At 40.2% G+C, this 26012-nt stretch overlaps 1 protein-coding gene across 1 annotated transcript; it reads left to right on the forward strand.

Annotated features, from left to right (window-relative positions):
• Positions 1-821: 821 nt before the first annotated feature.
• On the forward strand, positions 822-21814 carry LOC142139251 (protein ABHD15-like). The gene is made up of 3 exons (XM_075196701.1): positions 822-1493; positions 3876-4228; positions 18863-21814. The coding sequence occupies exons 1-3, from the start codon at positions 1047-1049 to the stop codon at positions 19401-19403; spliced, it is 1341 nt and encodes a 446-aa protein (XP_075052802.1). The 5' UTR covers positions 822-1046; the 3' UTR covers positions 19404-21814.
• Positions 21815-26012: the final 4198 nt, after the last annotated feature.

Genomic DNA, 26012 nt, shown 5'->3' on the forward strand with positions numbered 1-26012 from the left:
AAAAGACAAATAAATTGACAGATAATCCTAAACCCAAAAGTATTGGTCTACCAGGTGGATTAATAAAAGTTTTGTGTATCCTAAAATATTTGAGTTCCGGCACCTTTTTTCTTACAAGAAATATATATATATATATATATATATATATATATATATATATATATATATATATATATATATATATAAAGATTTATGTCTGTTATTCATTGCAATAAACTGTAAGTATACTAAATTTCTTACTGCAAAAATCACTGGAAGGGAAATGTTTTCTAGGGCTGTTTGGTGCCAAAGCTGAACTTGCAGCAATAAATCATGGTGACAGTAATTGAGATTATTAAACATTCCTTACTTGTGCAGTAAAATTCAGAACAGCTAAAATTATTCAATTACTCCCCAGCACTCTGGGAAAAAAACTACCTGTCACATTTAATGCAGGAAGTATTCAAGAAGGGATTTATAATCACCTTCCTGGGCACCTACTTTCATGTTCCAAGCGCACTGAATATTACAGAGGAAATGTCATAAGCAATAAACAGTCATTATACCCAGAAGTACCTACCTGTAGCTCATTACTGGTAAATATGCCACTATGTACATACAACCAACCCAGCTATTCTTCTGTAAATACCCCACACTCTTACTGTAGTACCTCTATAGGATAATGTGTTCATACAGAGACAGCTGCGCTGTACCTGGCGTCGGATCACCTAGCTATAATTTACTTCTGCTTATGTCACCGTGGTTGGAGTTGTTCAAACTTTCAGCTCTTTGATCTTCCTCTCTCTGCATTGGGGAGTGACCGCAATAATAGGTTGTGTGAAGGCTGATGATCTCCGCCCACTCGTGTTAAGATCCTCCGTGTCACAGCACGCATTGCTTCTCTCGCCTGTGTAGTCTGCCCCACTCAGAGGATGTAAGAGTAGTTGTCAGCGCTTCCGCCCCCAGCAGCCGCACCGTGACTGAGACACCTGCACCCCACTGACAGCTCAGCCCAGACCTTCTCGGTCTGTTCCAGCTATTATCTTCTTGCTGTACCTCCTATTGCAATGCTAGAATGGGCTGTCTGTCTAAGCACTCTCCTTCTCCTCGTATTATGGTCCTGCAAGAAACGCTTCAGTACTAGTTTGTCAGCAGCTGTTCCTGCTAAGACTGCGGATGAGCCGGAGAATTATCAATTGATCTACAAACCTTCTGCGTTGGCCAATTACCTGGTGAAGCAGTGCAGGACCTTCGGTGGTTTCTCTAATGTCAAGTGGCTGTGGAGAACTTTCCCTACCCTCCAGACTTTGGTGGGGGTGCTGGGACCTGTGGATAAAGGGGTTCATTTTGCAAGAGAGTATCTGCAGCTGAGTGATGAGGGGCTGGTGGCTCTTGATTGGGCTGTGAGACCTGGACAACATCAGAGGAGGAGGAGAGCATCAAGTAACTCCACAGTGCCCATTCTGCTGGTCATCCCAAACTCTTTTGGCAAGATCACTAGGAACACCAGCAAGGTAATAATCTATCCAGTATCTTGTTTTACAGCGAAGTGCCCTTGTTATCAGTAAGGTAAATGCTTGATAAAACAAATATAGAGACAAGACAACAGCGTATTTCTGTATGACCACTTGGTTGTCAGTCTAGTTGAAGACGTACTTAGATTGATTACCATACTTGGTTTATCAATTAGCACCAATTACAGAGTTCACATCTTTCCCATTGAAATGGATGTACATTTTCAATTGTGTTATTCTGTGACCTATACTGCAGACTGTAAATATACTATGTGTAGTTTAGTACTATAATTGTCCTGGTACGGTAGAATTGTTATTAAGTGCAAAGAATGGCATTTTAAATAGTAGTTAATAGTGACATGAGGAGAAATAGTTTGTCTTAGATAAGTCTCAAGCTATAGGGTGGGGTTGACTGTGATGTAAAGCACAGTACATAGTGGCTATATTAAAATGATAATAAGCTCCAGTTAGTTAATTGCAGGTTACTGTGGCTTTAAGTACCTTATTATTAGCATTAAGTATTACTTTGTTCTCCTAGATGTAGTAATAAAATAATAACGTGACTTAAAATGAGTATATGGAATGTTTCCAAACATGAGGTAGAGGCACAGGCAGACAGATTGTGCCGACCATAGAATAATACATGTCATTTCATGCTGATGACACTGACTGACCTTTTAAAGATTTAGGAGCAGATTACTTGTTTATTGAAGTGTCTTGTTCTTGCTACATATTTTGTTTGTTTGAGGCAAACAAATAGCATTTTTTAGCTTTGCACCTTTCCCCCAGCCTCTAAGGAGCATCTGTCAGTGATGCCCTTGATGAACAGACAAACTTGTTTTAAAGTAGACCTGTCATCACCATATGAGCTACAGGGGTGTCCTTTAAACCCATGAAATAAAGATCTGAGAAGTAAACTCTGTTTTTAAACAAAAATTCCTCTGTGTCAAACTGTCTTGGAAGGAGATTTTTTTTTTTGATTTTTTTTTTTTTTTAAACTGCTAAAACATCTTCTAGGATTGTATTTGCCTCTCCTTTTTGATCCCTTCCACTCAGTGCAAAATACTCTGCTCGTGAACTTTTCACTTTTATTATTATTCATTTTTATTTATAGGGCGACACAAAGTATCTGTACTGTCGTACAAGGAGTTAATTCACTATTGCAGGTGACTGGGCTGAATTAATTTATTTGAGGCAATGGATGTTGTTAAACATCAATTCATTTACCCCAAGTAAAATAAATGTCATATTTTAAGAATGAAGCATTTTCTGGCTGCTCTAAAAAGTATTTTATCAAAAAGTAATACTGCACAATTCTCATTTCATTAAGGAAATATGTATTTTCATGTTGCTGATTATTTTTGATAGTGATCCCATTAATGCCCTTTATAAAAGAAAGAAACAGGATTAGAATTTTACAATAATTAAACATAACATTGTTGTTGTAATTTATCATGATGTTAGTCGTATGCTGTAAGGGACAGTCTATGGAATGATTTCACAATATGTCACATCCTATTGTACGACATCTTAACTTTACACAAAATATGATATTATATATGTCTTTTTTCCATTCACCCCTTTCATATAAGAGGGGAACTCTGCTAGACAGGACCACCGCTGACTGGCTTAGATCTGTACATGATGCATTTAATGGAAAATGGTTTTATTTATACTTAGTATGTATCATTTCATGTCTTTTATTTAAACTTGTATTCCCCGTAAAGTAATGTGTTGTTGACATGTATGACAGAACTACAGTTTTACTCTAGGTATGTGCTTACTGTATTACTACACTTCAAATGTTTCTTTATGGTGTCAGCTGAGATGTGCATTGTTGCACAGTCATATGTTTCCTGGGAAGACAAAACAAGCTTTGAGACATTTAGCGAGTGGTATCTGTTCACATGTAGCTGTAACCCCAGGAGCTGAATGGTGAAAGTGATAAGCTACAGCAGCTTCCAAGTAACACAATGTTTACTCTGATTTAGAGCAGTTGAGGCAATTGATGGCTGATGTTTTATCCTACGATGGACTTTGTGCCACATGTTACCCTAATTAGAGTCAAGTCAGAATATAGCATCTATGTTTTGCATCTATGTACTATAAAAGACAAAGGAACATCCAAAATCATCAACATTTATTTATATAGTGCTGTTAAATTCCGTAGTGCTTTACAATTGGAAACAAAGAATGTAATTAAACAATACTGGGTAATACAGACAGATAGGTAAGCAGGCCCTGCCAGCAAGCTTACAATCTATGGGATTCAAGTTGTGTTCTGTATCCAAACTTGCATCTTTTTATTAAGTCAATATTTTAAAGATCTTTTTTTAAATAGTAATCTATGTGAAAATATTTACTCATTGAACGTATTTGCAGATGTGTCACTTGGCCCTCACCCATGGATACCAGGCCGTGATCTTTAATCGTCGCTGCCAAAACAGTTGCCCTCTCAGCACAGCCAAGTTGCAGCCTTATGGTGACCCCAATGACCTTCGTGAAGCCATTCGATACATCCGCCATTGTCAGCCCTCATCTCGGCTGTTTGCAGCAGGTGAAGGCACGGGGGCTGGACTTCTGCTGTCCTACCTTGGAGAGTGTGGTTCATCCAGCTACATCACAGCAGCCGGCTGCATCTCTCCTCTCTTCCGCCTGCAGGACTGGTTTGAAGCTGGGTGTCCAAGGTTGTGGCAAGCGGCATTACTCCTGTATCAAAAGATGTATTTAAGCAGGTAAGTTTTTTGGGAGGGAGGAGTCTCTTTCCGGTTTAGTTATCACAGTGAGGGCACTTCCATAATAAAACAAAAACTGAAGTACGCCTTATGACCTTTATTTTGCAGATCACTGCCTTTTCAAAGCATATATTTATTTTTAAATACGTTTGTATATTGACCCTTCACATTATAATCTATGATTTATAACAGAATATGACCCCTGTCGGGTTTTACTAATCCACCTTACTTTTAGTTTATTGCTCTTTTTCCCCTTCCCCTTTCTTTCCCTCCCCCCTTCCTTTTATTCAAGCTCAAAAATTATTGAATTAACTTACAGTTCATGTTCTTTTTTTTTTTTCTTTTAATTTGCTGTGTGCTTAGTTTTGTACTTGTTGACCATATTTTACTTATTTATTTTGTTTGTATGCGTTGTCATTCTTACAAAGTTTTTTTTGTTTTTAAAAAAATACAAGTTTGTAAGCTATTCTAGGGATAGTTTTACATATATCATAGTGATATGTCTACTGTATATCAAATGTAAAACAAAAACAATGTGAGACTTTCTTGTTTTTAACATTGCTATTCCCATATTTACTATACATTTCAGTCCCCTCTCCACTAAAAGACAATATTTTTCTCTGAAGATGAAATGTGATCAATCCTTAGGGATTCATTTTATTTCATTTTAATTCTTGTTTTGTTTTTCCATAATGTGTGCATAGGTTATTTTTAAAATGTGGGCAGGGAATGCTATGTTATACAAGCTGGCACCCGTGTCTTAGCAGGATACATTTTAGACAGCAGTGACCCAGTTTTGAGCTGTTGCACACCACAATTTCTGATTGCGTTTGCAATGTGTTACCACAGAAGAAGCCACAACAACATAAATTATATGATGACAACACTGATAATCAGATATAACATATCTGCTGCAAAAGTCAAACTATACATAGATCAGTGTGAAAGATTGTGTTTTCTGCTTCCAGAGAAGCTTTGTTTTATTAGGTCATCTTCCAAATGTTGTAAACGCACAATGGCCCTGCAAGACTGTTAATAAGAATGTACATAACACAATGTCAGTTTTACTGAAGACAAAATGTCAATGCCAAGCCTGTGCTGTTAGTGAGAGGCATACTGGAAGGCATTGAACGCACTGCAATACCACAAGGGGAAAATAATCCTATATCCACATACTTGCCAACTTTTCCTCATTGGCTTCAGGGAGATCCCGAGGGAGGTGGGGGCGGGGCTTGACGAATCGTATCCTTTTGTCCCTGCCCCCTAAACGGCTGTCACAATTTTGGCCAATTACAGCAGGGGGCGGGGTTGAGATGACACAATATTTGCGTCACTTAGCCCCCCCCCCTGCCACTTATCTATTGAGGGGGGCGAGAACCAGAAGGTTGCCCTGCTCTCCCGGGAGGTCTCCCAGAAATGCGGGAGTCTCCCGGACATTCTGGGAGAGTAGGCAACTATGCGTTAAAGAAAAGCAGCTAATGAATCTCTAGAGACTGAAGCGTCTTTTACATTTCTGTTTCCATTACTGAAGTCATGTTGTCTTACCTGTCAGTCTTTGATTAAATCTTGGTCTTCATGAAGATGGCCACCTTCATAGGCATCAATACCTGGATATAGGACACAATTTCTGAACTGTGTCTTCATGCCACAGATGGCGAAGCCAACCACGTCTTGTACTGGCATCAGGGAAAATGTCAGACTCTTCAGGGAGTGAGGGAGATTACCCCTATTTCAGGGAGTCTCCCTGACATTCAGGGAGAGTTGGCAAGTATGTATATCTGAAAAACTAGAGCCATTATGCCAAGGTGCCTTCATTTTTCAATGACAGAGCGCTGATGCAGTAACGCTGAACTCAACACAGTATCTTTCAAACCTGGAAACAACCTACAGACCCCATCCAACATTACTGTGTGACTGGATCATGCAGCCCCATTAGCAGTGGAAGGATTCAAATAAATTAACAATTAGTTCTCTGCCCTAATGACCATTTTAAGTATACAAAAATGTGTTTTGCCCCTTAAAACACTGTGCCATGCTGCCTTTGCTCCACCCCACCGCTTCACACTCTGCCATGCTGCCTTTGCCGCCCCTTCACACTGTGCCATGCTGCCTTTGCTCCACCCCACCGCTTCACACTCTGCCATGCTGCCTTTGCCGCCCCTTCACACTGTGCCATGCTGCCTTTGCTCCACCCCACCTCTTCACACTCTGCCATTCTGCCTTTGCTGCCCCTTGCTTCCGTTCCCTCACTTACCTTTCCTATCGGCTTTTTTATTCTCTTCTGTCTTCTGTTTTCTTGCTTGCCGCCGACTACTCTCTGCGCTGCTCCCCACTAAATGTCAGGCGTGACGTCTTCATCACGCCTGAAATTCAATGCGGATGGAGCAGGGAGGAGGAGTGCCGACATCGCGGACAAGTGATTTTTTTTTATTTCTTTTTCCCTCCAAGGAGCCTGCTCCTGCCACCAATGAAATGGGTGCACTCAGCCTGTAGTCACCAGTTCTGATGAACCAGCTGAATCCCACCACTGCCCATTAGGCACATTTTTTTTCCATTGGTATCTGGCAGGAGCATATTCCAATATGTTGCATTTACCCGTATGTATTGAACTCCTATTTTCCTATAGCATATAAACTGGCGAGCAGGACACTTTTACCTCTTTGTATGTTAATAACCAGGTTTATTTTATTACAGAGTTTGCTCCCAATTGTAAAGCGCTATGGAGCATGCTGGAGCGATATGTCTAAGTGTTGTTAATAAGGAGCAGGACTTTCTTTTTTGTTAAACAACAATACAACATTTGCAGTATAGTTTGCATGTTTTGTGGGACCAATTTTGGTGCATCTTGCATACTATAAAAACGTATCTATTGCAATGTCTAGTTACAAGTCCAGCACAATGCTGATGTGCAAGTTTTGTTCAAAGCGGGAGGAGAAGGCTTCAGGAGAAAGTGATATGGTCTGTTTAACCGCTGCCACTTGTCGTCTTTTTTGTACAAAAGCCATAAACACATATGAGGTAGACTGAGGCTTAACTGGATGCATTTTATCACCTATGAAAACACTGAAGGCCTGAGTCATTAAGGAGAGCAAATCATAAAAAATGAGTAACTTTGCACCTGGGCAAAACCATGTTGCATTGGAGGGGGAGGTAAATTTAAAATCTGGGGACAGATTTATAGTTAGGGTAGGGCATGTCCTAGATCTTCAGATTTCAGAGTACAAATAAAGCTATCAAGTATTTGTGTGCTACATGGAAACACAGCCAGTATTTAACTTATATGCAAAATAATAAACCTATTTGCCCCCTTACATTGTAACATGGTGTGTCCCGGAGAACATTTACTCCCTTTTCTGCTTTCCTTTCCTTAGGCTCTGAGTCTGTGATTGTAGATGATTGGATGTATGCAATTTTTTTGAAGGGGGGGGGGGGGGGGGGTGATCTTGTTTTCAAATATGTTTCTTTTTTGCAATGTAGTGTGATTGTAGGTCGTCCGACACAGTACAATTCTTCCATGTGGCTTCAGTACCAAGCAATCGGATCAGTGTCCCATTTTGCATAAACATAAGTGAACAATTTGAACGAGATCTGTTGGTGCAGTCAGAAGATGACCAATAAAGATCATCTTCCAATATGATTTACCAGCGTGACTTATCATTTGATCAATTTTGGTTGGGTTACGACTGAGCATGGAAGTTGTTTTTGGGACAACTGCCTGATATCACTGCAGCTTGTATGGCCTATATATACCTATTTTGTCGTCATGTCTTCTAACTTCTATTTTCTCACACATTCCAGAGGCCTAGTTTTATCTCTTCCTAACAATCCATTACAGTAGAAGACGCATATTTTTCGGATGGCAAGAATTAAACGGCAACAACAAAATTTTTCATAGCAGACATGCAAATCACAAATATACCAGATATTTTCATAAAGTGACCTGAATCTATTCCATGTAGAGCACAGAATAGTCCCTATGTAGTGAGAACATGCAAAACATGTTTTCTGTTTCTCTGTGCCACTGACCCCTCACTATGAAATCCTTCTGTGCTAGTGAAATGGAACTGCAGAACTGTTCAAAGTAACCTGTATAAATCCAAGCAAAGATTAAAGCTTTCTGCAAGACCCTTTACAGCAGGTGTGTTTTTATTAATGCCTTCATATTTACTTTTTACGTCTCATTCTTTATGTATGTAAAGGGTTTAAAAAGTATATGCTCTCCCATTCACTCTAGATGGCTGAAGCCACATATTGTATATTTAGGACAATGTCCTAATGGGATCTGAAGCTGATTGGAAGGCTGACATTTGTAGGAGTTAAGCTGTTACATCATTGTTACAAGTCTGCAAATCTGTCAGTCATACTGGTCTGGCTCACAATGACGCAAGATAAAGAAGGGGTGGAAGATTACGATAGATCTATTATTTAGAGGCAAAACGTAAAAAAATGTATTAAAATGTAATATTTGGCTTACCAATAATAGGTTTACTGAGTGTCTATGTATAAATACATATGGTGCATCCACTATAATTATGACAATACCAAATAAATGGGTCTTTGAAGGTTAATGAAGCCAAGCTTCACTGTATGTGTCTAAATATATTTTGTATGTGTGTGTGTACATAGACAGCCATTTGCATACTGTATATACCCAGAAAGTTGTTCTCTGATACCTATGCTGCTAAGTCTATAATATAAGAACACATAAATAAAATATTAATGTGACTCATGGACTACTATTAAGGCAGGAAAAAGGTGTTTGTACTTTGGAAATTCTGCACGAGCAAGGAATGTTATGAAATGTACTATTGTAGTGTAAATGTTCACAATAATGTTTGAAACTACATTCAAAAACCTGGGCGTTCAGTTGGTGTAAGACAAGTTTCTTTGAACCTAGTTGATATTAGGGATGTGCACCGGCGACTTTTGAGGTCTCGTGTTTTGTGTTTTGGATCCGGATTTTCATTATTTTTGGGGTTCGGATTTGTCTCGCAAAACACTTGACGAAAGGTCTCGGTTCGGATTTAAGGTTTTGGATTCGGATTTTTTTTGAAAAAAACATAAAAAGTTTAAAAATCAAGTTTTTGGGCTTATTTTCACTCCTACGCTATTATTAACCTCAATAACATTCAATAACAAGCATTTCCACTAATTTACAGTGTATTCTGAACACCTCAAAATATAGTTATTAGTCCAAAACGTTGCAACGAGGTATCTTTCTGGACTGCGTAGAAGAGTGGGTCACCACAATATATATAATAAGAAAACCATCAACTTGTATGATTCGCACCAATAAATGTACCTGGACGGCGTAGAGGAGTGGGTCACCACAATATATATTAAAAACCCTGAACTTGTATGATTCGCACCAATAAATGTACTTGGACTGCGTAGAGGAGTGGGTCACCACAATATATATTAAAAACCCTGAACTTGTATGATTCGCACCAATAAATGTACCTGGACTGCGTAGAGGAGTGGGTCACCACAATATATATTAAAAACCCTGAACTTTTATGATTCGCACCAATAAATGTATCTGGACTGCGTAGAGGAGTGGGTCACCACAATATATATAATAAGAAAACCATCAACTTGTATGATTCGCACCAATAAATGTATCTGGACTGCCTAGAGGAGTGGGCACTGGGCATCACAATAAAATATATAAAAAACCTTCAACAGGTCTGCATTACACTGCACATACGGCTGCTCCTCCATCCTCTCCATCATATACATGTTGGAGTTTTAGCGTGTGACAACCTCTTGTTTTTGATAATGTCAGTGCATTTTGAATATTTTTCAATTTGCCCCACACCACTGAATGTACTTTATCTATGATACGCATCTATCTATCTTGACTGCGTAGTGTGGTGGCCCCGGTACACAATTTGGTACCGAGGCCACAATATAATTAAAAAACCCTCCACGGGTCAGAATTCCACCAAAAAAGGGTATGGACTGCGTAGTGTGGTGGCCCCGGTACACAATTTGGTACCGAGGCCACAATATAATTAAAAAATTGGGCATCAACTGTCACCGTTGTTTAATATCTGATACACCTAAATATGGACTGCACAGTGGAGTGGCCCCGGTAGTAAATTTGGTGCCGGGGCCACAATACCTCCTCCAACTTCCAAGTGTAGTGTTTATAAAGACAGACAGCGTCGAAGTGTTATTAGTTGACTTTCTTAACCCTAAAATTGTCCCTGTTGCAAATATTCGTGCAATGGACAGTTACTTTTTTATTGAAAGACTCAAGCTTACAAGTGTAGTGTTTATAAAATATAAACAACAATACAGTAGTTTTAGAGCACGTCAATACCTCTTGTTTTAAATTATGACAGGGCATTTTACTTTTGGTTTAATTTCTTGAATTTGTTTAAATTTGGTTTTACTTTTTGAACATGGCAAACGACTGTTGATTGGTCATATAATGCAAAAAAAAAAGTTCCAAGATGGAATTGTCCTTGGGCCCTCACACCCACCCTTATGTTGTTGAAATAGGACATGCACACTTTAACAAACCAATCATTTTAGCGACAGGGCCTACCAAGCAACTTTGGCTGAAATGATTGGTTTGTTTGGGCCCCCACACCAAAAAAAGCTATTCATCTCTCCCTGTACAGACTAAACGGGCTCTACTGAGGCAAGATGTCATCCTCATCCTCAACCTCTGATTCCTCTCCCCCTACAGTGTGTACTTCCTCCTCATCACACATTATCAATTCGTCCCCGCTGGACTCCACAACCACAGGTCCCTCTGTAGTATCTGGAGGGCAGTGCTGTACTTCATTGAGGAATTGATTATTCATTTTTATAAACATCATTTTTTCAACGTTGTGAGGAAGCAACCTCCTTCGCCGCTCACTGACCAGGTTCCCCGCTGCACTAAAAACTCTTTCCGAGTACACACTGGAGGGGGGACAACTCAGTTAAAACATAGAGCCAGTTTCTACAGGGGCTTCCAAACTGCCTTTTGGAGTTCTACCACGTCACTACCTCTAGTGAATTTAGATTGCAAGGCTTGTAAATATAAATACTTTGAAGATAAAAAAAGCAGGCTGCACAGACTGTGGAGCTAGAAAGTTAAATTAAATGGACCACGTTACTTTGGTGGCTATTTATGCCCCCCCGCCCTACACTTGTAGTTGAATATAAATAAAGCAGCCTGCATAGACTGTAGAACTAGAAATTCAAATATACAAAGAAATGGACAAAGGCAGTTTGGTATCTGTCTGCATCAGATCCCCTCTCCACTAGGAGTAAAACAGAAAACTTTTCAGCCGTTATATAATCTAGAATATAAATAGAAATTGAGAAAGGCAATTTGGTATCTGTCTGCATCATAATCATCAACATCCTCCTCAGCGCCAGCTACATCAATATCCTCCTCCCGGTGTACAACATTCACACCTTCATTAGCCAAATCTGTAACTGGACTGTGGGTGATCCTTCCAGCATATGCAGAGGGCGTGCTGCAAATGCTGGATGGAGTCACCTCTTCCCGTACAGTGATGGGAAGGTCAGGGTTCACAACCAACAACACCCTTGGACTCGCCTTGGGGATTTGTGATGTCATCTGTTTAGAAGGCAGAGTTCTTTGCTGTTTTGTTGTTGTTGCTGACAGCATAACTCTCTTAAATTTTTTGTAGGGGGGGGGGGAGGAGGAGGGCTTAGATCCTTGGGTGAAGCTGGACCACTAGTCATGAACACGGGCCAGGGCCTAAGCCGTTCCTTGCCACTACGTGTCGTAAATGGCATATTGCCAACTTTACGTTTCTCCTCAGATGATTTTAAGTTTCTCTTTTTGCTATTTCTTGAGAACTTGGGCTTTTTGGATTTTACATGCCCTGTACTAGGAGATTGGGCATCAGGCTTGCCAGACGACGTTGATGGCATTTCATCGTCTATGTCATGACTAGTGGCAGCAGCTTCAGCATTAGGAGGAAGTGGGTCTTGATTTTTCCCTACTTTATCCTCCAAATTTTTGGTCTCCATTATATGTAGCACAAGATACTGCAGAATGTGTGAACTTTGTAATATTGCAGTACCAATGGACTTATACTGCTGGATTGGTTTTGCAAATTTGGTTATAATTATATTTTTTTTTTTTAAATTTTTATTTTTTTTTACTTTTTTTTAATTTTTTAAAAACTTGGGAATAATGGGGAAATAACTATGCCCTTAGAAGCACAGAGCACAGGACACAGCACCACTGGACTGAACAGGACACGGCACAGGACCCAGCAGCACTACGGAACTCAGCAGGACAGAGCACAGGACACAGCACCACTGGACTGATACTGCAGAATGTGTGAACTTTGTAATATTGCAGTACCACTGGACTTTTACTGCTGAATGTGTGAACTTGGTAATATTGCAGTACCAATGGGCTTATACTGCAGAATTGGTTGTGCAAATTTTGTGGTAATTAAAAAAAATTAAATTAGTTTTTGGTATTTTTTTAAATAACTTTTTTTTATTTTTTTAAACACAGGGGAATATTGGGGAAATAACTATGCCCTTAGAAGCACAGAGCACAGGACACAGCACCACTGGACTGAACAGGACACAGCACAGGACCCAGCAGCACCACTGACCTCAGAAGGACAGAGCACAGCACCACTGGACTGATACTGCAGAACACAGCACAGCACAGCACAGAACTAAACAGCACAGCACGAGATCTACCAGGACAGAGGACCACCTAACACACCCTCCCTCTACCCTGATCAATGCCCGAGTGAAGATGGCGGCGACTAGCGGGGAATTTATAGGATCCGAGTATCGCGAGATCCGACAACGGGATTATGAGTCAGAGCCTCAGTTTCAGATTTGAATTTGGCGCCAATACCCGGATCTGTCTCGGATCCGACTCGGATCGGCAACGTTCGGGTGGGCTCGGATTCAGGAAATCCGAGTGCGCTCATCTCTAGTTGATACTAGGGATGGTACATAATGTACATTACTTGAAAGTCACCTGGTACACAGAGGGAGGAAGAAGGGTGACTAGAAGTCAAGATTGCTCATGCTGAATTGCAATTCATTGGCACTCATACATTTTTTTTTTTTTTTTGTATTATTTGAAATATTAAAATAATGCATTTATTTAATTTTTTGCCAACATTTAAAATCACGATCATTGTTTTTAAAACCTGGTGAGAATGTAACATTTAGTGCTGTACTTATTTTGTGTGACTGTGCCCATTTATACAGATAGTTGCATCATTTAGCACATCAAGATGACTGCGACTGTGGGGGTGCCATCCGGGAGAAACTAGGAGAATTGGGACATTCCTTGTTAAAGAAAGGGCCCTCAGGATTCTCAGCCTGCTCTCATATGCAAAAGCAAGATTTTTTGGTGCAGGAATATATGTTTCAATGAAATATGAAGGAAGTAATTCAGTTAGCATTGAATAGCAGTATTTTCTGCCTCCCACAAATATCCAGTGATCGTCGCACGTTTTTCTCATTGCATTTATTGCGCTCTTTAATTGCTTCTCTCTGCACATAACACATGTAAAGTCTGTGGTTTGGCTAAACATGGCCGCTAACAACACATAACAGGAATATATTTTTTTTTATTTTTTTTTGCCAGCATTTTTATTAAGGACGCTACAAAATTTGGGGTTTATTTCAATAGTGCAGTGGGGCAGAGGACGATAATAAATAAATAAAAAAATGGATAAATAAAACAAAGGAAAGGGAACAACACTGCACCGGTCTAATACACAGATTTGTATATCCTCAAAATCTTATAGATGTACCTTCCCTATAGATGTATCTTATATTTGGTGTTTGGTTTAACAGAATTTTTGCCCAAAACATCAGATATTTGATTAAAGATGACTACATTGTTAATGACAATTTAATTTTTTAACTGAACACACAGCAGATGTTTTAGTTTCATCATCATAATGGTTATTGCAGGAATAAAAAAAAGAATAATCTCCTATCGCTGTGAATTTTGCTCCCAGTACCACTGTTATATATATATATATATATCTCTAGTAGATTATATAATCAAATGTAATGATCTTTCCCATGCATAGGATGGAGAAGCCTTCTCTGGCAAAACTTACCTTGGGAGATAACTATGCCATCACTTGCTTTTTGTTTATTTTTTTTTCTTTGTTTTGTTTTTAACAGCACAAACTTAACCCCCAAATATTGTAATTTTGAATAAGTAGCAACAATTTACCTCAAGACTTGGCAGATTTTTCTTAAAAGACACCGATGTCCTATGTCTACCACTCTGGCACTGGAGAGATGGTGGGCCTTGTTAGCTGTGGTCCAGAGGTCATGTGAAAGGGACAGAGAGAGAGATAGGAGACAGAGACAGGGCTTGGTGAGAATAAGGCGATACTTGAGAGAATGGCCATGACCAGTGTAGAGCAAAAGACAAATAAAAATAACTTGGTGTTAACGTATTGCTGCCCATCCACGTCCTGTGACTGCCATTGGAGCTTAGTGGTTAGCACTTCTGCCTCACAGCGCTGGGGTCGTGAGTTTGATGCCTGACCATGGCCTTATCTGTGTGGGGTTTGTATGTTCTCCGCATGTTTGCGTGGGTTTCCTCTGGGTGCTCCAGTTTCCTCCTACACTCCAAAAATATACTGGTAGGTTAATTGGCTGCTATCAAAATTGACCCTAATCTCTCTGTCTGTGTGTGTGTATGTTAGGGAATTTAGACTATAAGCTCCAATGGGGCAGGGACTGATGTGAGTGAGTTCTCTGTATAGTGCTGCGGAATTAGTGGTGCTATATAAATAGCTGATGATGATGATGATTGTGGCACTGGAGAAACTTTTATATATTGTAATTTTCTGATCAAGTTTGTATTGTAAAAAAAAAACAACCTGTTAGTTGTTGAGATAAATTCTTATACTATACCCAAAATATATTCCAGAATAAATATGCTGCCTTTAAATTTCTGGAAATCTAAAGCTAATGGCAAATTGTACCCAAAACTCTCTGTCTCAAAAATGTCCTACTTCAATATTACATAAACAGTACAGATTGTTGCATGAGATAGGAATCCTGAGTGGTTCCAGTGATACTGGCTACAATGTATAGTATTATTACTTCTGCTTCCCTCAATACATCATAGGGGTTATCCAAGTCAATAGCCCCTTTGACAGATTAATCGGCAGAGGCTTCCCAACTCCTGTTTAACAAGTATGCCAACTGTAATTGTACTGCTGAGATACCTGTTCTTTTAACACCATCTCAGAATGGAGCCACAAAAAAGTGAAAAAAAATAAATACTTTATTACTGTAATAATTATATATATTTTAAAACCGAATGGGGATATTGCCCAGCCCCTAAAAAAGATATAGAGAAAAATAAATAAGGGCACCCTCCTCCCTCTACCCCTTCTTCTCTGTCTTGTTGGGACATTGGAACTGGAAGGTCAGTGTAATATGAGCGGTACACGCATCAAAGGCCTGTTACATTATATGCAGGACTTCCATAGTGAAAGTGGGCACTTTATTTCCTCCCAAAAATAATCGTTTTAATGGAGCAGAACTTAAACTTTGGATCGCCCCCCCACCTTCACAATGTAGTAACCATCAGTCAACTGCAATCAACCTCTATCTTTTATTTTCCACCAGGCTGTGCTATTGCACCGTCCTTCGCTTCTGAGCAGCCAAGGTAACAGCTAACTTTCACTTTGTCAGTGGGCCCAGGTAGGGCACCTTCTTTACAGAACATACACAGAGCTTGGGCAATATAAAACTTATAGCAGGCACAATGGAACCGCAGGATTCTAGAAGATGTTATGTCTTCAGGAACAAAACTGCTGACCTATTTCAAGCATAACGTGATGTGACTGCTATTGGTTCAGAATTGCTTTTTATATTATTATTATTATTAATTTTTATTTATAGGGCGCCACAAAGTATCCGTAGCGCCGTACAGGGACAAACAATGGCACAGTACAAGGTGAAACGTCACAGTACAAGTAACAGTAAGCACTATAACTCTGGGGGCTCAGGCACAGCATGAAAGAGAGGGAGGGAGGGGAAAAGCAAGTATAGGCAGGTAACTATGGTCCAAGAGGGAGGGCACAGATGACAGGTTGAGAGTCACTGAGGGGAGCGGAGAGAAGCGAGAGGAGACAGAGGGCAGAGGGGCTGAGAGGCGGTGAGCAGAGTAGCTGGAGAGCGCAGTTAAAAGTGATGGAAACAGGAGGTAGGAGAGCCCTGCTCAAAGGAGCGAACAAGCTAAAGGGAGGGGAAGACAGACAGACACATGGATGAGACGGAGAGACGGGAGAAACGGAGACTGAGTCGAGGAAGGGGGAGAAGGGAAGAAGGGATGAGAAAGAGAGGTAGCCGACCGGTGGGAGTTTAGGCATGAGACTGGAAAGCTTTAAGGAAAAGGTGGGTTTTTAATGTTCGTTTGAAAGAGGACAGATTAGGGGAAGTTCTGATGGAGCGGGGGAGCTTGTTCCAATGGAGGGGAGCGTCGCGGGAGAAGTCTTGGATACGTGCGTGAGAGGAGGTAATCAGAGGGGAAGAGAGGCGACGATCATTGGACGATCGCAGTAGGCGGGAGGGATTGTGAATAGTGTGAATCTGTCTGTGTGTATGTTTGGGAATTTAGACTATAAGCTCCAATCAGTCAGGGACTGATGTGAATGAGTTCTCTGTACAGCGCTGCGGAATCAGTGGCGCTATACAAATGGTGATGATGAAATACAAATGGTAATATGAATATGATCTACATGTTTCAAATTGTACTCTGTTTATTGTGTATTGCTGTTCCAAGTTGCACTCTGCTTTCTTTGGTTTAAAGGTGGAGCCTCTGGGGACTGTGCACTCCATACCTCTTACTGTCCACAGGATATGCACACAAGAGCTGTCTTATGTTTTATGTGCTACATGCAATTCAGTTTCCTTTATAAGCATTTTATTGTCGGTGTAAGGTCAGCCTATTGCAGGAATGTGCTTTACAACGTACACCAACCCACCTTCACTGATAGATTTAGAGCTTTGTATCTTTGAAGTTTTATAAATAATCATTCAGTACTTGTCTTTTTTCTATTTTTTGTTTCATTTTTTTCCCAGCAGCAATCTATTATAGGTAAAGTATTAACATGTGACAGTACAGTTGTAAACATCTCACAAATGCGGTGCAATAGAACGCCAGAATTCACAAAGCAAACCTGCAAGATGTGTAGGACACAGAGAGAGAATATTTAATAACTGCAGTCTATGTGGTCTCACATTGCATTTATCATGTGCACATACAGGGATATATATATATATATTTTAATGTGAATTATTCATTACAATCACAATATTTCATCATCACCATTTGTATAGCGCCACTGATTCCGCAGCGCTGTACAGAGAACTCATTCACATCAGTCCCTGACTGATTGGAGCTTATAGTCTAAATTCCCTAACATACACACAGACAGAGAGAGAGAGAGAAAGACTAGGGTCAATTTTGCTAGCAGACAATTAACCTACCAGTATGTATTTGGAGTGTGGGAGGAAACCAGAGCATCCAGAGTAAACCCACGCAAACACGGGGAGAACATACAAACTCCACACAGATAAGGTCATGGTCGGGAATTTAACTCCTGACCCCAGTGCTGTGAGGCAGAAGTGCTAACCACTAAGCCACCGTTTCTTTATGCTGACTGCTTCTCATTTCTGGTAGCACTACAGAGCGTTAGATGTGAGACACTAGTTCCATGTGCTTTGTGTTGTGTAGAGCATATTGTAAATCCAATTTCAACTTTTTTTTTTTTTTTTTTTTTAATTTTATCAATAAAGTGGATTTTATTTGGGACACATAGCAAATCCTTCATATTTTAAATGTATGAAGCCCTAATTTTGGTTGTCAGTAGGCAGAAAACTTTCACCTTATTCTGTATATTGCACAGTAAGTTACATAGTCAAGCGGCTTACTTTTAGATCTAGAAAGTTATTACACTTTTTGTTTGTTATATGTGTATCTTTCACGTGGTGGATACAAAAATTTATGAAACTTTAAAAACAACAATTATTGTGTGCTGTTCATGGGAACTGTTTTTTCTCCTTAAAAGTGCAAACATTTACTTTACAGGGGCAGTTCCCGAATGCGGGATATGCACTAGGCAGAGCATCTAGGGCAGAGGTGTCCAAACTCAGTCCTCAAGGGCTATCAGCAGTTTATGTTTTCAGGATTTCTTTACTCATGCATAGGTGAGTTAATCTCTTTGACTGGGTCAGTAATTATCACACCTGTTTCTAAAGACAGAAATCCAGAAAACATGACCTGTAGGTAGCCCTTGAGGACTGAGTTTGGACACCTCTGATCTAGGTCAGTGATGGCCAATCCCCAGCTCCTTCTTGCTTTATTGTTACATATGTCAGTAATAGGTTGTAGCCCTTGTTTAAAATGCCTGATGATGTGTAATTACAGATGGTTGTCTCTTTCTTTGAGTAAAAGTATTGTTTAAACTTATTGCTGAGATTAAGGGTAATGAGTGGTCCTTTTAAAGGTTAGTGGGCCGCCCATGCGATATATGAAGAATGACGTCCTCTGTAGTTGTACTTTTTATCATGAAAAGTGTCTTAATTTCTGTATCTATTTGTGATAGATCCTGATGGTCTGTTTCTTTTTCCACCTAGATATGCTACAGCTCTTGGACAACTTATAAATACAGAGAGCCTTTTGGGGAGCCAGACTATAAAGGAACTTGAAGAGGCTTTATTTTGCCAAACCAAAGTTGCTGGTAATTTAACTTGGGATTCCTATTGGGAAAAGAATGACCCTTTGAGAGACATTGATGAAGTGGCTATCCCAGTCCTATGCATCTGTAGCCATGATGACCCTATCCGTGGGGACCCACAGAACACTGTGCCCTTTGAGCTGTTCGAGACAAACCCCCACTTCTTTCTGCTGATGAGCCGTTACGGTGGCCACTGTGGCTTCATTAAAGAGGACATGGCCAGCACAATGTGGAGTCACACTGTATTGTTGGACTTCTTCAAGTCCACTGTAGACTTCTTTGCCATGGAAGAAAGACTGAAAGGTCTCTCCAGGAGAAAAGGAACAATCTCCGTCTCCCTGAGTAGAACACCTCAGGGAAGAGCAATGTGTAGAAAGGAACAAAGCTGTCCTCATAATTTACATGAAATTTATAACTGGCAGCGATCCTACACCAGGTGACAGGAACTGTAACATTGGGACGTGTTGGCAAAACACTGTTGGATAAACCTGTGAAACTATTAGATACAGATATTGACAGTTTAACCTGTTGGGTACGATAGTGTTATCTATCATGAAATAGGTCTGCACATCATGGAGGTCATGGAGATAAAATACATTAATAAGTGTTAACCCAAATCTACCAACTGTCCCGATTTCAGCAGTGGGCCTCAAAATGGGCAGAGGTAGCAATAAAGTAATTGGAATTTCACCCAAAAGTAGTGAGTTCTGCCGGATCGGGACAGGGTTTGGGAGTATTGTGGATGGGGATTATTTTGTCTAGATTTTACTTTTCTGAATGTTTAATGGTATTAACCAAACTCGTCAACTTTACTACTTTCCCCTCTGGAAGATCTTGAAGGGGAGGTAAAGTGTGTAGGGGAATGGGGGGACGTGGAGCCACGATTTGTATCATTTTGGCCTTGTATGTCATAGGGCAGTGCCACAATGGTCATTGTGCAGCAGGGGTGTGGGTCAGAATAACACAATTCACCCAAATTGCGCCACTGAGGCCCCGTTTCACCCATTTCAATAGGTAGTAGGCAGGATGTTGAAGGGTTGACAGCTCTCCTGGGAGTCCGGCAGATCTATTTGTGAGTCAGTGGGCATTCAGGGAAAGCAGGCAGTTATGGGTTAACCTGACATTCCATTGCAGCTCTGTTGTAATGTAAAGTTTTACCTCCACGCTCCATTACAGACAACTGAAGCTTCTCCCACATCTTTTGGACAGTGTCTTGATGGGAGCTCATACAGGTCAAAAATGCCATTATCTGAGTTACTGTGATATCACTGGCTCTGCCCATGTGTATGAATCAAGTCCGTACAGTGTATAGCTGCCCAGCAACTTAAGCTGGCACTTTAATTCTCCCTGCTTTGATAGATTTGAACCTCCCTTCTAATATGAAATGGTAAGAACAAGCACGGTGGACATAAATAAAGTATAAGCACACCAGTTATATCATGTTTATGATTCAACTGACTGATAAACAATAGTGATATTTATTTATGTCACATGGAGGGTGTACTTGGAAATAATCTATTCACCTTTTAAAATCTAAGGAGTATAGGGAATGGTCTGAAATTATAAACCTGTTATTCATTGTTCCCATGCTTTCCCAAAAAAATATTTAAGAAGGGAAAAATAATGTTGTAGCAAGCTCAGGTAAAATTAGGTGTTTATATTTTATTAGATAATGAAATGCACAGTACAGGCCTCATTGATAGTTGCACCTGAGCAAAGATATGGAAGCACAGTTGGGTTTCTACCATTGGTGCGGCAGGAGCCGTGCACTGGGGCCCATGGAGATGATGGGACCAGCTGCATGGCAGAGGCAGATGGTTCGGGGCCCCAGTTCCCTCCGCCCTGCCTCTCTGCACCAGGGCCCACAACTCGCTAGTTCCGCCTCTGGTTTCTACATCTGTATTTTGAGTTGCATGTATCTTAAGATCGATGCGTCCATATCAAGCTACAGCAATCATCTCGTAAAACTTGCACCTGGCTTATGCAGAAACAAGGATACGTGTTAGTTAAAATAGGACACATCTCAAAGGGGATTGGTTAACTTGTATCTGCACACTCTTACTGCACTACATGTGTAAGCCCCTGGACCACCACTTAAATGCAAGAGGCTATAAGTGAAAAATAAAATACAGGAGCAAGTTGTGTGCACGCACATTGCAACAAATTTTATGCAAAATGCAAAGTTAAGACACACCAATGCAATTCTAAATGAGGCCTTATGTGTTAGGCTGGGCACACAATATACAAAATGTCTCCGGATGTGCTATAAGTAACGATTTTACCAACAAATTAAAAAAAAAAGTCCTGATCAGCATGCCCATATGTAAACACGTAGCACGTTATACAAGATTTACCTTCAGATCTGTGCTCTTAATCTGTCATAACCATCGGCTGATAAGATCGTGACTGTTGCCACTCCATAGAGATCTGTAGATACTGCCGATACTGAGTGCGTACACACTGCAGGATTAGAACGACATAGTTGAACAAGATTTTTAATCCGGTTTAAAAGTCGATGTGCTTTGGAATGATAATCACTCATCGTTACTGTGTACACACTAATGTGATATCGGGCTGAATGGTTGTTTATCATTTGATTGGCTCGATAATCGGCTGAGTTTATTAACATGGAGAAAAAGACGCAATGCAGCCAATCAGATATTGGCTTTTGTTTTCTTCAACGTGCTAGTAAAATTTTAATAGTCTTATCTGATTAATTGTTGTGAATTATAGCACAGTTGTGGGCATTTCACCATGCTATTAAGAGAGTTTCAATGTACTGTATGCTGTTTTACATTATTCACGTGCATGAAATCAAAATATCATTAAAGATCTCAGGAAAGTTTAGAAAGTGTGCTGTATGACAAAACACTGACGATTATATTTTTCTTTAATAGTAGAAGCAAAGTAATCAGATAAGAGAGGCTCTATGCATTTTGACTGACTGCTTTCCTCAAAAACAAGTGGGGGTGGTTATTTAATAGAACATGTATATTTCTGAGAGAGATAATTAAATACAATGCAACCTTGTCAGGCCAGAATTCAATGGATTGCTTATGACCAATGTGCAATAAAGAGAATTACACTATTTGATTGGTGCCCAACCATTACATTTCCCTGTGTGCCCTTCATGCCCAGTCCAACACTGCTGGTAGCTAAGCAATCCAGACCCCCAAAAGTCAGGCAGCAAAGTTACTCCCCTCTCCTGTCTGTGTTTCTGTTTCATGGGAAGTGCCATGAAGTGATCATAACCAGGGGTGCAGAGATTATTTCATGTGTTCATGTACTAGAACAGTTTTTTCATGTGTGTTATATCTCTAAAATTTCTCATAACTACCAAGTTACACTGTATGGGGCCTGTTCACATTGGAGAGAAATGGATTTATTGTGCAAAGTCTCTTGACATTGAGAAGCATTGCTACACATGAAAAAACCTAATTCATTACACACATGACTTCTCACATAGGCAAGCCCATGGCTTTGTTATCACGGATCAGATGTTGTACGACCCTCTTGACGTGCTGATTGGCGAAGCCAGACCCTCAAATAGCCTGTATACTAGATATTTGACACCCAACATGGCACCAGGCCGTGCTATCCCCCCTTCCCTTCCTTCCCTACTAACACGCCCATTCTTCCCTCTCCACACTTAGGGCTAGATTTACTAAGCTGCGGGTTTGAAAAAGTGGGGATGTTGCCTATAGCAACCAATCAGATTCTAGATGTCATTTTGTAGAAAGTACTAAATAAATGAAAGCTAGAATCTGATTGGTTGCTATAGGCAACATCCCCACTTTTTCAAACCCGCAGCTTAGTAAATCTAACCCTTAGTCTCCTAGACCTCTCACCTTCTCTTCATCCCTGATTCTTTGCTATCTTTCATTTTTCTCCCATTTCCAATGTTTGTTTTTCTCACTGTTGATTGTTTTCATCACGTTTACCTTTATGCTGTGGAAATGGTGTAAAAATCCTAATAAAATGTTTTTTTGAAAAAAAAAAAAAAGAAAAAGCTATAGGGACAGAGTTCTATTTAACAGATATAGATGCTTTAGGAGCTGGGGACTCAAGCTGGTTCTTGGCTTCATGTAATGGGTGAGACCAGGGGGAGAGTTACCATATTTGTTACTCTAGGGGTGTGGTACTGTACATTAAGCAGGGAGTTGTACAAAACTTGCTAACAACCTTTTAATATTAGTTGATCCTTGCTGACCATTGTAAGTACTGGGAAGTAAGCTATGAACCAATGGCCTTATCTGAACTTATATTGGCACAAAATCTTATCACATAAAAACTTGAGATCATCAACTTCAATGAGGGATTTGATATAGTAATACTGGGCCTGATTCATTAAGGATCTTAAATGAAGAGGTATCTTATTTCAGTCTCCTGGACAAAACCATGTTACAATGCAAGGGGTGCAAACTAGGATTCTGTTTTGCACAAAAGTTAAATACTGACTATTTTTTCATGTAGCACACAAATATCAACTTTAAATTTCAGTGTACAAATAAGCTATCAAGTATTTGTGTGCTACGTGAAAAAACAGTCAGTATTTAACTTATGTGCAAAACAGAATCCTAGTTTGCACCACTTGTATTGTAACATGGTTTTGTCCAGGAGACAGAAATAAGATACCTCTTCATTTAAGATCCTTAATGAATCCGGCCCACTTTAGTTTTCCAATTGCATGACAAACAGTCTTCGTTACGTTAGCACAGATCCCTGAGGTGCAAATGATATTTTCAAAACTCTATGCTCCAAAAAGAAAATCCCTTTTAGTTTTGTATGCTGCTCCCTGTTCACATTTACAAAAAAAAAATGTATAAACCATCCTAATTATAAAACTAATTCATTTGCTCTCCTGGATTCTCCTTTTATGGCTGGCATAGACATGCAACTTTATCATCTTAATAAATCACAGCTACCAGTATCAGTTTACTCCTGTGGGAGAAACTTGCATGGTAAAATCATGACAAATTGGAGATAAATTACAACAGATTTGCAGAGGATGTCATCCTTTTAATGGGCTATTCAAAAGTAAAAATTAATGTTCTATTTTCTCACTAAACTACTTTCCCCTCTAACAGCTCATATAGCCCCTTTACAAATGATAGCTTTGCATTGAACCATTTAAACCTGACTGTGCCCTTGAAGATTATCAGTATTTTCCTAATCCTCATCATCATTTATATCGCCACTGATTCTGCTGCGCTGTACAGAGAACTCATTCACATCAGTCCCTGCCCCATTGGAGCACACACACACACGCCAATTTTTGATAGCAGCCAATTAACCTACTAGTATGTTTTTGGAGTGTGGGAGGAAACCGGAGCACCTGGGGGAAACCCACGCAAACACAGGGAGAACAGAAAAACTCCACACAGATAAGGCCATGGTCGGGAATTGAACTCATGACCCCAGTGCTGTGAGGCAGAAGTGCTAACCACTTAGCCACCGTGCTGCCCGCAAATTGTGTATGTGTAAAGGCTGAGAGAGATGAGCACTGTTTGACATCTTTGCCTTCAACACCAGAGTAACATGTCCCACAAACAACTAAAGTGCTTGTTTATTGTTTATTTGTAAAAGTCCACAGTGTCGGATTGTCAGCATAACAGTCACACAAATACATATTAAACAATAACAAACCATACAAATAAGGCTGGGTACACACTACAGTATAACAGTATGTGTTATGTACAATAATTTTTCCAATGACTGATAAAAAAAAAAAAAAAAAAGCATACCAATTGATGTGTACACACTATATACGTTTTACAAGATTTACCCTCAGATCTCTGCTCTTCAACTGTCATAACCATCGGCTGAAAATATCATGACAATGTAAACTCTATGGAGCGCCTGATCGTGAGTGTATACACACTGCAGGATTGTAATGACATAGTTCCATCGTTGAACGAGATTTGTCATTCAGTTTAAATATCACATGGAACGATACAAAGTGCTTTGGAATGATAATCACTCATCGTTGCAGTGTACACACTAATGCAATATCAGGCCGAACAGTCGTTTAGCGGGTGATTGGCCCAATAATCGTCTGATAACCCTGTAGTGTATAGCCAGCCTAAGTAGCAAGTATACATGAGAGTTTGGTCAGGTAGAGCAGGGAGTTCCATTAATGGAGAGCAGCACAAGAGAAGTCTTGAGGTGGCTATTAGAGGGAAGGAGATGCATAGGTTAGAGTCAGAATAGAGTGGTCGAGCCGGGGTGCTTCTCGTGATTAGGTCACAGGGGAGGTGCTGGTAAGGGCTTTGTAGGTGAGTGTGAGCAGAAGTGCAGCAGATGAGGAGTGGCAGGAGAACTAGATTAGCCCTGCAGTTGCATTCAAGACAGATTCAAGAGTGAAGGGCAGGTGAGGGGAAGGCCGGCGAGTAGGTGGTTGCAATAGTCAAGGCATAATATAATGAGAGAATGAATGAGGGTTTTGGATACGTCCTGAATTAGAGTGGGGTGTATTCTGGCAATGTTTTGAGGGAGGAAGTGACAGGTGACAAGACTGGTTGAGGTACAGTATGTGTGGCATGGAGTCAATGATTATACCAAGACAGTAGGCGTGAGGAACAAGGGACAGCCTGATGTCAGATATGAGGGACACTAAGGGAGGGATAGTGACATTAGGAAGAGGAAAGATGATGATCTCTGTTTTGGACATATTGGGTCTGATTCATAGAAGCAAGTATCGGCCGATCTTGAGCATATCGTAGGGAAAATTACTTTGCGCATGCCCAGAAATGGGCCATACATCCATGGATGCAGCCCCGTCCACTTAGTCTTCGAACGCAAAGGTCATTTACTTCATCCTAAAATTTTGGGGAGTGAACGGGGTGGAGAAAGTGCGTTTTGTTGTAGTCAATATATAGTAGGGAAGTGTTAAACTTAAGCGCACAAAGCCACATCTGAATCCAGCTCTAAACGTCTCAAAGTTACTTGTTTTTCTGCTGTAACGCTACAGGTATTGCCTATCATACAGTGTCTTGTGTGTGAGGAAACGGTGGGCTACTACTGGACTGAGAACTATGTAATCATCACCC

This window comes from Mixophyes fleayi, chromosome 2 (assembly GCF_038048845.1).
Source record: "Mixophyes fleayi isolate aMixFle1 chromosome 2, aMixFle1.hap1, whole genome shotgun sequence".
NCBI lineage: Eukaryota > Metazoa > Chordata > Amphibia > Anura > Limnodynastidae > Mixophyes > Mixophyes fleayi.

Excerpts from the sequence above, each read along its gene's own strand:
- LOC142139251 (XM_075196701.1), top strand. The coding sequence starts at position 1,047 with ATGCTAGAATGGGCTGTCTGTCTAAGCACTCTCCTTCTCCTCGTATTA. Across the intron at positions 1,494-3,875 it reads TCACTAGGAACACCAGCAAG|ATGTGTCACTTGGCCCTCAC; the intron begins GTAATAATCTAT and ends ACGTATTTGCAG. Across the intron at positions 4,229-18,862 it reads CAAAAGATGTATTTAAGCAG|ATATGCTACAGCTCTTGGAC; the intron begins GTAAGTTTTTTG and ends TTTTCCACCTAG.